Source organism: Mobula birostris, chromosome 8 (genome assembly GCF_030028105.1).
Source record: "Mobula birostris isolate sMobBir1 chromosome 8, sMobBir1.hap1, whole genome shotgun sequence".
NCBI classification, from domain to species: Eukaryota; Metazoa; Chordata; class Chondrichthyes; order Myliobatiformes; family Myliobatidae; genus Mobula; species Mobula birostris.
This window is the reverse complement of record NC_092377.1, coordinates 21311064-21326730: the sequence shown is the minus strand read 5'-3', so window position 1 is coordinate 21326730 and position 15667 is coordinate 21311064. Positions and strand designations below refer to the sequence as shown.

The following is a 15667-nucleotide window of genomic DNA, read 5'->3' as shown; positions in this document are numbered from 1 at the left end:
AAGTGCATGACCATACACTTTCCAACATTGTATTTCATTTGCCGCCACTTTGCCCATTCCCCTAAACTATCTAAGTCTCTCTGCAGGCTCTCTGTTTCTTCAGCGCTACCCGCTCCTCCACCTATCTTTGTATCATTGGCAATTTTAGCCACAAGTCCATTAATCCCATAGTCCAAATCATTGACATTCATTGTAAAAAGCATTGGTCCCAACACCGACCCCTGTGCAACTCCACTGGTAACCAGCAACCAGCCAGAATAGGATCCCTTTATTCCCACTCTCTGTTTTCTGCCGATCAGCCAATGCTCCACCCATGCTAGTAACTCCCCTGTAATTCCACGGGGTCTTATCTTGCTCAGCAGCCTCATGCGCGGCACCTTGTCAAAGGCCTTCTGAAAATTCAAATACACCACATCTACTACATCTCCTTTGTCTACCCTGCTTGTAATTTCCTCAAAGAATTGCGGTAGGTTAGTCAGGCAGGTTTTTCCTTTCAGGAAACCATGCTGTCTTTGGCCTATCTTGTCATGTGCCTCCAGGTATTCTGTAATTTCATCCCTAACAATCAGTTCCAACAAGTTCCCATCCACTGATGTCAGGCTAACAGGTCCATAGTTTCCTTTCTGCAGCCTCCCACCCGTCTTAAGTAGCGGAGTAACATTTGCAATTTTCCAGTCATCCAGTACAATGCCAAAATCTATTGATTCTTGAAAGATGATCGTTAACGCCTCCGCAATCGCTCCAGCTACTTCCTTCAGAACCTGAGGATGCATTCCATCAGATCTAGGAGATTTATCCACCCTCAGACCATTAAGCTTCCTGAGCACCTTCTCAGTTGTAATTTTCACTGCACATACTTCACTTCCCTGACACTCTTGAATGTCCGGTATACTGTCTTCCACTGTGAAGACTGTTGCAAAATACGCATTCAGTTCCTCTGCCGTCTCTGTGTCTCTCATTACAATATCTTCAGTGTCATTTTCTATTGGTCCTATATCTACCCTCAATTCTCTTTTACCCCTTATATACTTAAAAAACCTTTTAGGATCTTCACCGATATTAGTCGCCAGCTTCCTTTCATAATTCATCTTTTCCTTCCTAATGGCCTTCCTAGTTTCCTTCTGCAAGTTTTCAAAAGCTTCCCAATCCTCAATCTTCCCACTAGCTTTGGCTTCCTTCTATACCCGCTCTTTCGCTTTTACTTTGGCTCTGACTTCACTTGTCAGTCATGGTAGTGTCCTTCATCCTTTCAAAAATTTCTTATTTGTAATGTATCTGTCTTGCACCTCCCTCATTTTTTGCAGAAACTCCAGCCATTGCTGCCCTGCTGTCCTTCCCGCCAGTGTCCCTTTCCAGTTAACCTTGACCAGTTCCCCTCTTATGCCACTGTAATTTCCTTTATTCCACTGGAATACCAACACATTGGAATTTAGTTTGTATTAGTAATCCTCTCAGTATGCATTTTCTGCTGTTCACTCCTCCTGGTTATTGTTTGGATTAACATAAATGAAGCAGAGCGATCGGCAGCTTTTCTAACAGGTTTATCTCTGGTTCTTGGTGGGGTCTTCCATAGCACTCTCACATACTGGTAAAGTTACAGTTGAGACATTGTGTGCGTTCCTCAGAATCAGAAATCAGAATCAGTTTTATTATCACCGGCATGTGACGTTAAATTTGTTAATTTAGCAGCAGCAGTTCAATGCAGTACATAATCTAGCAGAGAAAGAAAAAAAAACAATAATAAATAAAATAATAATAATAAACAAGTTAATCAATTGTGTGTATTGAATAGATTTAAACAAGTGCAAAAACAGAAATACTGTATATTTTTAAAAAATGAGGTAGTGTCCAAAGATTCAATGTCCGTTTAGGAATCAGATGGCAGAGGGGAAGAAGCTGTCATCTAGTCATCACACTGCAGAAACGATGTGGTAGTGTTAGAAAGAGTGCAGAAGAAATTCACCGAGAATGGAGAGGCCTCAGTTATACAGGCAGATTGGATAGGCCGGGAATGGAAATATTTAAAGGAGATCTGAAGAGCATTTTTCACACAAGATGATGGGTATATAGAACAAGCTGCCAGAAGAGTTGGTAGAGGCAAGTACAATTGGTTAAAGCAGATTTGATTAGGAACATGGAAAGGAATAGAGGGATGGGGGCAAATGGGTATCTCAGTTGGCATTAAAATGTTGGGCTGAAGGGCCATTGTCCATGCTGTCTGACTCCAAAACTGATTATATTTTGACATATCTGATTATGAAAATAAGAAAATAAACTTCAGCAATATAAAGATGTTTACCTGTTCTTTTATGCTGTTTCTGGATAGCCAGATCATTTGAAGTCTTACCCAAAATTGGAGTATTTGAAACATCTTAGATATTTTAGCATTCTGCCTTCCCTCCACTCTGTGCTGTTGAGCAGGGTTTGGACTGATCAGGAATGAAGATAGGTGACTTGTTTTGCGTTATTGAGGATTCTCTGGGGGAGTACATCTCCTCCCCGTGTGGGGGATGGTTCTTGTGCGCTGGGAATTGTGTTGTTCTATTAGTTCAGCTGTATGTCCGCGTAAGCGTCTCATCCCAGATAACCTAGGAGAGGCCTACTTTAGTCACCAAACACCAGACCACAGCACAGGCTGTGAAGTTTTACACGCTACTCGATAGTCGCCTCCACTTCCCTGATTGTTGGCAAGTACTTGACTGGTCAAACAGATAATGGCAAAACCACCAGGTTCTTATGCTAATGTTATGATGTTTTGGGAATGGAAGGGTAATTATTCCAGTAGTTGTTGCCTTTCATTGAGACCTGTCTGAGATTCATTCAGGCCTGATTTCGGCACATAATGAACATTTACACCTACTAAAGGTGCTGATGCTGATACTGTTGTGGTCAATTTAATTTAATGTAATAATACATGCTGTTTATAGCCATCTCTGAAACCAGAGATTGGCACACACTGGGAGGGCACTATTATTTATGGGGAGTAAACAATTGGCTTTTTGTTTCTAGGCCAGTCACTCTTTAAATCGTTGGACATCAGGAATTGATTGTCCCTTTAGCCTTGCATGATGTGTGATCACTGGAGTGCAGCCAGGGGCTCTGCACCAGTTCCTGATATTTAAAGAAAAATCTATTTCATGTAAAATGTCTGGAATTTACATTCAGAGACGATCATTAAACAGAGTACCATTGACGTGAGTAGGAGTGAAATTTAGGACAAAAGGCGCCAAGGTAGATTTTACCTTGGCGTCAAGGATTTGATTTTCATGCCATTGAGCTTTGGGTATTTTTTTACAACTTTATGGAGTTTTGACAATCTTATTTTTAAAATGTCACTTTGGTTTCAAGTACTCCAGAATAAGGGAACTAAACCAGAGTTAGAAGAAAAGCCACATTTATAATCCTGGTTAATAAGTGAAGCGCAGTCGATGTGAATTATGATAACAGAGTATTCTTTCCCAGGAGGTCGATAGGAGCATCGAGTAACCCAACTGGTAGAAGTGCAGTTCACAACAAAACCAACATAGGATAGCAATAGAAAAAATATTGTCCCTTGGAAAGAATGGGGCATTAAAGAGTAAACTGCAAATGAATCAGAATCAGGTTTAATATCATCGGCTTATGTTGTGAAATTTGTTAACTTTGTGGCAGCAGTGATATGCAATACATAATAAAAACTGAATTACAGTAAGTGTGTGTGTCTATACACATGTTTTATATACAGTGGCATGCAGAAGTTTGGGCATCCCCGGTCAAAATTTCTGTTACTGTGAATAGCTAAAAGAGTAAAAGATGACAAGAGGCATAAAGTTAAAGATGACACATTTCTTTAATATTTTAAGCCAGATTACTTTTATATTTCCATCTTTTACAGTTTCAAAATAACAAAAAGGGAAAAAGGCCTGAAGCAAAAGTTTGGGCACCCTGCATGGTCAGTACTTAGTAACACCCCCTTTGGCAAGTATCATAGCTTGTAAACACTTTCTGTAGCCAGCTAAGAGTCTTTCAATTCTTGTTTGGGGGATTTTCACCCATTCTTCCTTGCAAAGGGCTTCTACTTCTGTGAGATTCTTGGGCCGTCTTTTGCATGCACGGCTCTTTTGAAGTCTATCCACAGATTTTCAATGATGTTTAAGTCAGGACTGTGAGGGCCATGGCAAAACCTTCAGCTTGCGCCTCTTGAGGTAGTCCCTTGTGGATTTTGAGGTGGGTTTAGGATCATTATCCTGTTGTAGAAGCCATCCTCTTTTCATCTTCAGCTTTTTACAGACGGTGTGATGTTTGCTTCCAGAATTTGCTGGTATTTAATTGAATTCATTCTTTCCTCTACCAGTGAAATGTTCCCCGTGCCACTAGCTGCAGCATAAGCCCAAAGCATGATTGGTCTGCCCCCGTGCTTATCGGTTGGAGAGGGGTTCTTTTCATGAAATTCTGCACGCTTTTTTCTCCAAACATACCTTTGCTCATTGCGGCCAAAAAGTTCTATTTTAACTTCATCAGTCTACAGAACTCTTCCATGAAGGTCATATTTGTGCAGGTGTCACTGCACAGTAGAACAGTGCACCACCACTCCAGAGTCAGCTAAATCTTCCTGAAGGCTTTTGCAGTCAGACGGGGGTTTTGATTTGTCTTCCTAGCAATCCTACAAGCAATTCTCTCGGAAAGTTCTCTTGGTCTTCCGGACCTCAACTTGACCTCCACCATTCCTGTTAACTGCCATTTCTTAATTACATTACGAACTGAGGAAATGGCTACCTGAAAACGCTTTGTTAGTTATCTGAGACCTCAAATCTCTTGGGGTGCCCAAACTTTTGCATGGTGCTCCTTTCCTTTTTTTTTCCACTCTAGAATTGTACAAAACAAAAATAATACACTAATCTTGCTTAAAATGTTGAAAAGAATGTTTCATCTTTGACTTCATGACTTTTGGAGATGGGTTCATCTTCCACTCACTTAACTATTCACAGTAACAGAAATATATATGTTCAGAAATCTGAAGGCAGAGGGGAAGAAGCTGCTGCTAAATTGTTGTGTGAGCCTTCAGGCTCCTGTACCTCCTTCCTGATGGTAGCAATGAGAAGAGCGCATGTCCTGGGTGATGAGGGTTCTTAATGATGGATGCTTTCTTTTTGAGGCATCACTCTTTGAAGATGTCCTGGATGCTGGGGTGGTTAGTGTCCATGATGGGGCTGGCTGAATTTACAACTTTCTGTAGCTTATTTTGATCCAGGAATGAAAGGGTTACCATATGAGGAACATCTGGCAGCTCTTGGGCTGTATTCCCTGGAGTTCAGAAGAATGGGGAGGATATCAGAGAAACATTCCGAATGTTAAAAGGCCTAAACAGATTAGATATGGCAAAGTTACTTCCCATGCTAGGAGAATCTAGGACAAGAGGGCACGACTTCAGGATTGAAGGACGTCCATTTAGAACAAAGATGTGGAGAAATAACTTTAGTCAGAGGGTGGTAAATCTGTAGAATATGAATGTTCGAAAGATTCAGGATCGGTTCCTGTGGATTGAAGGATGGCTAATGTTGTCCCACTTTTCAAGAAAGGAGGGAGAGAAAACAGGGAATTATAGACCGGTTAGCCTGACGTCAGTGGTGGGAAAGATGCTGGAGTCAATTATAAAAGATGAAATTACGACACATTTGGATAGCAGTACCAGGATCGGTCCGAGTCAGCATGGATTTACGAAGGGGCAAACATGCTTGGCTAATCTTCTGGAATTTTTTGAGGATGTAACTATGGAAATGGACAAGGGAGAGCCAGTGGATGTAGTGTACCTGGACTTTCAGAAAGCCTTGGATGAAGTCCCACATAGGAGATTAGTGGGCAAAATTCGGGCACATGGTGTTGGGAGCAGAGTACTGACATAGATTGAAAATTGGCTGGCTGACAGGAAACAAAGAGTAACGATTAACGGGTCCTTTTCGGGATGGCAGGCAGTGACCAGTGGGGTACCGCAGGGTTCAGTGCTGCGACTGCAGCTGTTTACAATATACATTAATGATTTAGATGAAGGCAACATTAGCAAATTTGCAGATGACACAAAGCTGGGTGGCAGTGTGAAATGTGAGGAGGATGTTATGAGAATGCAGGGTGACTTGGACAGGCTGGGTGAGTGGGCGGATGCATGGCAGATGCAGTTTAATGTGGATAAATGTGAGGTTATCCACTTTGGTGGTAAGAACAGGAAGGCAGATTATTATCTAAATGGAGTCAAGTTAGGAAAAGGGGAAGTACAACGAGATCTAGGTGTTCTTGTACATCAGTCACTGAAAGCAAGCATGCAAGTACAGCAGGCAGTGAAGAAAGCTAATGGCATGCTGGCCTTCATAACAAGGGGAATTGAGTACAGGAGCAAAGAGGTCCTTCTGCAGCTGTACAGAGCCCTGGTGAGACCACACCTGGAGTATTGTGTGCAGTTCTGGTCTCCAAATTTGAGGAAGGACATTCTTGCTATTGAGGGAGTGCAGCGTAGGTTCACAAGGCTAATTCCCAGGGTGACAGGACTGTCATACGTTGAAAGATTGGAGCGACTGAGCTTGCATACACTGGAATTTAGAAGGCTGAGAGGGGATTTGATTGAAACATATAAGATTATTAAGGGATTGGACACACTGGAGGCAGGAAGCATGTTCCCACTGATGATCAGCCCATGATTGAATGGCAGAGCAGACGATGGGCCGAATGGCCTATTTCTGCTCCTGTATTTTATGGTCTTATAATCCTGTGCAGTACCCTGCTGCGCGCCCCCCCCCCACCATACCAGACGATGATGCAGCCAATTAGAATGCTCTCCATGGTACATCTGTAGAAAACGCAAATGTCTTTGGTGACATACCAAACCTCCTCAAACTCATGACAAAATATAGCTGCTGTTGTACCTTCTTTGTAACTGCATCGATATAAAAGGGGAGAAAGGCTGAAAAGAGAGCAACAAAAACAAAGTGTATCCCCAGAGTCAGTGAACAAAATTTGAGCCATGTAGCTGACAGAGTTCATTAAAAGTTTTGTTCAGAAGCTAGGTTTCAGTGAGTATAGTCATAGTCATACTTTATTGATCCCGGGGGAAATTGGTTTTTGTTACAGTTGCACCATAAATAATAAATAGTAATAGAACCATAAATAGTTAAATAGTAATATGTAAATTATGCCAGTAAATTATGAAATAAGTCCAGGACCAGCCTATTGTCTCAGGGTGTCTGACCCTCCAAGGGAGGAGTTGTAAAGTTTGATGGCCACAGGAAGGAATGACTTCCTATGACGCTCTGTGCTGCATCTCGGTGGAATGAGTCTCTGGCTGAATGTACTCCTGTGCCCACCCAGTACATTATGTAGTGGATGGGAGACATTGACCAAGATGGCATGCAACTTAGACAGCATCCTCTTTTCAGACAGCACTGTGAGAGGGTTCAGTTCCAACCCCACAATATCACTGGCCTTATGAATGAGTTTGTTGATTCCGTTGCTGTCTGCTACCCTCAGCCTGCTGCTGCAGCACACAACAGCAAACGTGATAGCACTGGCCACCACAGACTCATAGAACATCCTCAACTTCGTCCGGCAGATGTTAAGGGACCTCAGTCTCCTCAGGAAATAGAGACGGCTCTGACCCTTCTTGTAGACAGCCTCAGTGTTCTTTGACCAGTCCAGTTTATTGTCAATTCGTATCCCCAATCCCCAGGCATTTGTAATCCTCCACCATGTCCACCCTGACCCCCTGGATGGAAACAGGGGTCACCGGTACCTTAGCTCTCCTCAGGTCTACTGCCAGCTCCTTAGTCTTTTTCACATTAAGCTGCAGATAATTCTGCTCACAACATGTGACAAAGTTTCCTACCATAGCCCTGTACTCAGCCTCATCTCTCTTGCTGAAGCATCCAACTATGGCAGAGTCATCCGAAATCTTCTGAAGATGACAAGACTCTGTGCAGTAGTTGAAGTCGGAGGTGTAAATGATGAAGAGAAAGGGAGACAAGACAGTCCCCTGTGGAGCCCCAGTGCTGCTGATCACTCTGTCGGACATACAGTGTTGCAAGCACACGTACTGTGGTCTGCCAGTCAGGTAATCAAGAATCCATGACACCAGGGAAGCATCCACCTGCATCGCTGTCAGCTTCTCCCCCAGCAGAGCAGGGCGGATGGTGTTGAACGCACTGGAGAAGTCAAAAAACATGACCCTCACAGTGCTCGCTGGCTTGTCCAGGTGGGCGAAGACACGGTTCAGCAGGTATCTTAAGGGAGGCCATAAGATATAGGAGCAGAATTAGGCCCTTTGGCCCATTGAGTCTGCTCCGCCACTTCATCATGGCTGATCCAGTTTTCCTCTCGGTCCCAATCTCCTGCCTTCTCCCAGTATCCCTTCATGCCCTGATAGAGGGAGGAAAGTTGTAGAGAGGGACAAGATACCAGACTTACCTGGTAAAAGATCAGTTAAGCTTGAGAATGCCCAAGAAGCCAGACACATCCAAGGGTACTAGAGCTGGAGGAAGTTGAAGCATTGTTGGACAAAGCAAAGTGAGCAAATATAAGGGTAATGGCTAAATTGAACATGTGCAGCAGTTTTAGATGACCTCAAGTTTAAAGATAGAAGGAATGGAGAGAGAGGCTGGAAGCAAAGTGGATCCAGTTAATCCACTCACAGGGATAGATGACTTTTGGAGCTGAGGTAGGGCTAGAGTGAAGCAACATTTTGATTCACTCTGATCCTGGAAGTTGGTGGATATGATGATGTTACAGATATGGTTCAATATATTACACCATATTTAGGACAGGTTTGGTTAAGTTTTAGCCACTTGTCCGAGGGTCTGAGAGAGAGGGAGAAATAGAATCAGTGACATAAGTTGTCAGGGCTATAAGTATACTTTGATAATCATATTAAATAGATAGATAATTCAAATAGTATACTGTACATAAAGTGGATCAGTCTTGAACTCACCTCTCGTACAATAAGATTAACTCCTTGGCCTTACAATCCATCTCGTTGTGATCTTGCACCTTATCATTTACCTGCACTGCATATTTTTGTAGCTTTTACAGTTTATTCTGCATTGCGATTGTTTTACCTTATTCTAGATCAATGTACTGTGAAATGATTTGATCTGTATAATCCGTATGCAAGACAAATCTTTTCACTGTCTAGGTACATGTGACAATAAGAAACCAACACCAATAAACTTGCTATGTTATTTTCCTTCAATTGTCAACAGAACCTTGAGCTGAGTGATGATACTTTGCTGAATTCAATTGAACTGGTAGATCCAAAGGAACATAAAGCACTCGACCTGTGTGCAGAGGAGCTTGCTGTAATCCTGGGTATCTGGTAAGCATTTTGGCGTTAGCATTAGTAGATAACTGATATTCCTCTTAAGTTTCTCTTCTATTCACGCCGAGAACTCGCTGAGTTGCCGAGGGGCAACACAGTGGTAACAGATGGTAGGAGAAAGCATTGAGAATTCACAACATTGACTCCACACCTCACAAAGTCTGGTGGCTTCAGTTCAAGTGTGGGCAAGGAATCTTCCAATTATCATCTATTGTATTCCACTGTAGTTCCACAATAGATCTTTACCACCTGTGCATATGACAAAAAAGCAAAATTCCCACTTTATGACAATAAAGTGGGACTTTTACTTTATTGTCCTCCCACAGCTGGTAAATCAGTGTTCCTCCAAGTTAACACGAGGAAATCTGCAGATGCTGGAATTTCAAGCAACCCACATAAAAGTTGCTGGTGAGCACAGCAGGCCAGGCAGCATCTCTAGGAAGAGGTACAATGGATGTTTCGTGCCGAGACCCTTCGTCAGGACTCCATATAAAAGTTGCTGGTGAACGCAGCAGGCCAGGCAGCATCTCTAGGAAGAGGTACAGTCGACATTTTGGGCCGAGACCCTCTAAAAGTAGCTGTGACACCGAAGGTAGGACACCCATACCTCCACAGATATGTTGACTCAAAGGTAGTGGTTCAACAAAGTTAGGCCAGTAGCATTACCATTGAGTTGGCCAGGTCATGAGGATGTTAACTGCCAGACTGGATCTTCAGGTAGTGATCAAAACATCAGGGGGGATAAACTTAATTGACCTCCGTACTGTCCTTCTGTAGAAAGGTACTTTCCCTCGGAGGTGCCATCCATCATGTTGTGTGGCACTGCAGTAGTGCTAAATGGATTTGGCAGCTATAAGATGCTGGCTACCACTGCAATCGAATCGAATTGGTTCAATGAAGAGTGCAGAAAGGCATACCAGGAGCAGCATGAAGTGTACCTTAAAATTTGATGGTACCTTGTGTGCTCAACTGTAGCAACTGGATAGAGCAAAGTGTTCTAACAGATCAGATCGTAGCTCTGCAGTCCTGCTGTATCCTGTTGGGAATGGTGGTGGACAAACTGCAAATGGGGTGGTGGGGAGGGGGGTTGTGAGGAAGGATAGGAGGTTGCGAAGAAAGCTCCCATTCTTAACAACTGTGGATGCCAATCAGATGATGCTGAAGGCAAATCTCAAGGCTATGCATCCATGTTGAGCCAGGCGTACTAAGTTGTATGATCTTTCTCAGCTTCTTTCACAGAAGCCAGTCCTCATTTAGTTTGATTCACTTCATTCTCATGCCAATGAGTGGCTGAAAGTTCAGGATATAGCAAAGGCTATGGGGTTGGACAACGTGCCACCTGTAATATTGCAGTTATTCTCCAGAACTAGTTGCACATCTCGAGCACAATTAAAGTGCTGGCATCTAACCAAGAACATGAAAAATTTCCTTGGTATGATCATGCAAAAAGTTGGACAAGAACAGCCCAACTAATTACTCTCTCATGATGTATATGACCATTGCTTTACAATTTTGTGGCATGACTGTTTCTTGCCATTTCTCAGCCCTGATTTGCCCACTTCCAGACATCAGTGAAATGATGCAAAGTGTCATTGATGGTATTAGCCAGCAGTTACTGTACAGTAATCTGCTTACCGATGCCCAATCTGGATTTTATTTCTAAATCTCATCACAGATTTGATCCAGACATTGAACCAAAGAGATGAATTTTAGGGCTGAGCTGCAGGTCACTGCCTTTTATATTACAGCAGCATTTTGTTGAATGTGGTTGTCAAAGAGTCCGAGTAAGGTTAAGCATAGTGGGTGTTAAAGGGAAAACATGTGACTGGAGTCATGCACGGGGCAAAGGAAGATACTGCTGTTATTGGAGTTGCGACTCCCAGGCCCAGCACATCACTGCTGGAATTCCTTAGGGTGGTGTCTTAGGCCCAGTTATCTTCAGCTGCTGGATTAAAGACATCCACCCCATAATAAAAACAGAATCAAGGGCTGTTTGCTGATGGTTGCACAATGTTTGTTTTCATCTGCAACTGCTCAGTAAATGAAGCAATCCTCTCCAACTCATCAGGGCTGGGAAATGGCAAGTAACAGTCATGCCACAAAATTGTAAAGCAATGGCCATGTATAACATGAGAGAGCCTAGCCATCTTCCAATGGCATTTAATGACATTACATCACTGATTCCTCCATCATCAATAAACTGGGAGTCATTAACCAGAAGGTTAACCAGCTACCTAAATATTGTGACTACAAGACTAAGTTGGAATATGGGTATCAGAAGCACCTAACTCATTTGCTAAATAATCTGAAGTCTTTCTACTATATACAAGACAAAGGTCTAGATTGATGATGGAATACTACTGATTTATCTGGATGAGAACAACTTCAACAACACTCTAGTTTCTTCATTGTCACTGGATCCGAATCCCTGACTTCCTTATTCAAAAGGATTGTCGGAGTATCACTACCTGACAGTGCACTTGAATAAAATGCCATCTTCTCAAGGGCAGGTAGCATTCAGGCAATGAATGTTGTCTTCGCCACCAAAGCTCTTATGTTGACAAATTAATACATTTTTACTGTTCTAAGCTTCAGTAGCTTAACAGGATGATGTAACTCAGGGGTGTCAAACTCCCGGCCTGCAGGATGATTTGTGGGAAAAAAGTATATATTCACGACCATTTATTATGTATCTGTACGGCAGCCGCTCTTTCTCCCTTGCTGTCTGTGCCGGCTGCTGCGCCGGCAGCTTGTTCTGTGTACCTAGAAAACAATCGGCTGCAGTTTACCACCCGCTGTGCATTAGCACCTACCACCCTGCACTGAAGACCACTAGGGCCCTACTTACGTCGTCACACACAGTAAAAACACGCAGAGTACTCAGGTAAGTAACACCTGTAGCAAGGCTGAGGTTGTTTGCTGTTGTGGTTCAAAATGCTTTCCAAGAAAAGAAAAGTTGACATCGAAGGTCGGATATTCAACGATAATTGGAAAGATCATTTTTTCCTCTGTGAGGTCAACAGCAAACCTGTGTGTCTGATAAGCTTTCAACAAGTGGCTGTGGCAAAAGAATACAATATCAGACGACACTATGAGACGTTACACGAAGAAAAATATGACAAGTACGCAGGACGACTCAGAACGCAAAAGGTAAACTAGCTTGAAGCAGCTCTGAAAAAACAGCAATCAGTGTTCACCAAAAGTCAAGAGACTCATGATGGAGCTGTCAAGGCCCAGCTATATTATTGCCAACAAAATAGCTGCTGCGTCGAAGCCATACTCAGAGGGGGAGTTCATCAAAGCACGCATGCTGACGGCGGCTGAGCTGGTGTGCCCTGAGAAGAGACAGGCTTTTGGTAATATCAGCTTGTCAAGAAATACTGTGGCAGAGAGAATCGGGGACCTTGCAGGAGATTTGAACAGTCAGCTAAAAGACAAAGTAAAGTCATTTCATGCCTTCTCTATTGCAATTGATGAGAGCACTGACGTGACTGATGTAGCTCAGTTGGGAATATTTATTCGTGGTGTTGATGCATCTTTGACCATCACCGAGGAGTTTGTGGAGATGGTGCCCATGACAAACACCACAATGGCGAATGACGTTTTCTCCAGCCCGTCGAGGCCTTGGACAGACTGGAGTCACGCTATCAGCGTGACAACAGATGGCGCACTGTCCATGGTGGGGAAAAAGGCAGGTGTTGTTGAGAAGGTTCAGACAGAGAATACGGAGCAGGAATTCTGGAATTTTCATTGTATTACACACTAAGAGGCATTATGTAGCAGGAGCCTGAAAATGGACAATGTCATGGATGTGGTAATCAAAATGGTTAATTTTATTAGAGCCAAGGGACTCAACCATCGGCAATTTGACACTCTTTTGTCCGAAAGTAATATTGGACACGGCCTACCCTACCACACTGAAATCCACTGGTTGAGCAGAGGGGTTGTGCTCAAAGGTTTTTTTCAATTACTTGCAGAAATTGGACTATTCATGAACGAGAAAGGGAAGCCAGTGGCAGAGTTGGATGACCCAGACTAGCTTCATGATCTTGCATTTTTGGTGGATATAACAGAACACTTAAATGTGCTTAACGTTAACATGCAAGGCCGCAACAAGCTTGTTATGGAATACTACGACAGCATTCGTGCCTTTGAAATTAAATTAGGCCTGTGGGAGATACAACTATCCCGGAGCAACCTAGCTCAAAGATCCTTTGCATGTTCAGGACAACATATCTCTGTGAGTAGGCGTTCTCCATAATGAACATTAACAAATCCAAACTGTGCTCGCAGCTGACACACAAGACATCTAAATGACATTATGAAAATCACAACTGCCCAGAAACTGGTCCCTGATGTTGACAGGCTAGTTAAAGCCAAAAGATGTCAGGTGTCTGGAAGCAGCAAGTGAAAAATGAGTGACACTGTTTGATGCACTGCGACATGTAAGCAAAATGCATTATGAAATATTGAGTGTCATAATATTGTGATTCATTTATTTTCTGACTATCCTATGATTGTAAATGTGATCACTTCAGTAAAGGTTAGAGGTTAACTGTGTTCATTGTCTTGAATTTGATTGCTGGAAGTAGGCTAATAAAAATTAGGTGCAGTTGTGTAGCCTACATTTACAATTGGTTTCATTAGGTCTACATTTGTGTCTGCTAATGTTCAATTTCAAATGGTTTATTAATGGAAAGAGTGTGGCTCCCAAAATAATCTTAGCCAAAATACCATCATTTTTTCTCTCTCTCATCACAACTTCCTTGTAGCTTACGACTGTAAGTTCATACCAATCATAAAAATACTGCTTGCTAGGCAATCTTCTTCATAAGAAATGAAATTCGTAAAGTAAGACACTTTGTAGTTATAGCAGAGACTGAGACACATGAGAGCAGGTTGAAAAAGCGAAGGCAACGAAAGCTGTGGGAGCACACGCTTGCACAACTGATCCGGCCCGCATGAAATTGCATTTTGCCCAATCCAGCCCATGACCTAAAATGAGTTTGACACCCCTGGTGTAACTGGTCTTGGCATCTCCAAGATAGGAAATGAGGGAACAACATCTTACAAAGTTTTACGTCACTGACTGATCACTCTGCTCAGATTCCTCATTCATATGTCTGTGTGTGGTTAAAAACAATGTTTTGAGAAAGAGTATTCAGCCCTCACAGCTATCTTCACATTTAACTAATTTTCCTATATACATTGACGTAGCATCTTTAAGCTAATCTACAGAACATTGTGCTTCCTGTCAAATCAAACAAAAAATTCCAAAACCTGTCAACAATATACTAAAAATTAAAAACCAAAATTGTGAGGCTGGAAGTTTTTACCTCCTTTGTAAGTACTATGCTAACTTTCCTTGGTGCAGTACTGTACCAACTCCATCCAATTTGTTGGTGTAGAAAATTGGATGATCATGTGAACAAGTATATCCTCTCTCTGTAAGGTCCAACAATATGGTAGAATTTCAACATACCAAAACAAAATGAAGAGAAAAGAGCATTCAAGCCAAGTCAGGGAAATGATAATAGAGAAGCTCAAATCTGGGGAAGGGCACAAGACCTTCTTAAGAGCACTGAACATACCTTGGAGCTCAGTGTAGTCCATTGTGAAAAAGTGGAAAAAATTTGAAACCACAGCCATACACCCTGGGTCAGGCCATCCTTCTAAACTTAGTTGTTAGAGAAGAATGGCATTTGTAAGATAGGCCACTGTGATAAGCTACTTCTGAGTGAGCTGCAGAAGTCAGTGGCTGCAATTGGGGATGAAGTTCATGGCTCCACAATCTCTAAGGCCTTGCACAAAAAAGATATGTATGGAAGAGTGGCAAGGGGGAGAAAACATATCCTTGCCTGTGAAGACTATGTAAAGTATCACTTAGAAAATACTAACAACAGGAATTCTGCAGATGCTGGAAATTCAAGCAACACACATAAAAGTTGCTGGTGAACGTAGCAGGCCAGGCAGCATCTCTAGGAAGAGGTGCAGTCGACGTTTCAGGCCGAGACCCTTCGTCAGGCCTCTCAGCCTCAATCTCCTGCCATCTCCCCATATTCCTTCATGCCCTAAACAATCAAGAATCTACCAACCTCTGCCTTAAATATTCATAAAGACTTGGTCTCCACACCTGCTGTGGTAAAGAATTCCACAGATTCACCACTGTCTGGCAAAAGAAGTCCCTCCTCATCTCTGTTTTGAAAGGACGTCCCTCTGTTCTGAGGTTCTGTCCTCTGGTCATAGACACTCCTACCACAGGAAACATCTTCTCCACATCCACTCTACTCTATCAAGGCTCTTTCTCCATTCGACAGGTCTCAATGAGGTCAC

At 42.7% G+C, this 15667-nt stretch overlaps 1 protein-coding gene across 1 annotated transcript in view; it reads left to right on the top strand.

The window, feature by feature from the left end:
* The window catches only part of ttc27 (tetratricopeptide repeat domain 27), a 286736-nt gene that overhangs the window by 63179 nt on the left and 207890 nt on the right, over positions 1 to 15667 (top strand). The window contains exon 8 of the mRNA XM_072264878.1: positions 9219 to 9331. Coding sequence (XP_072120979.1) covers positions 9219 to 9331 — 113 coding nt within the window. The remainder of the gene's footprint in view (positions 1 to 9218; positions 9332 to 15667) is intronic.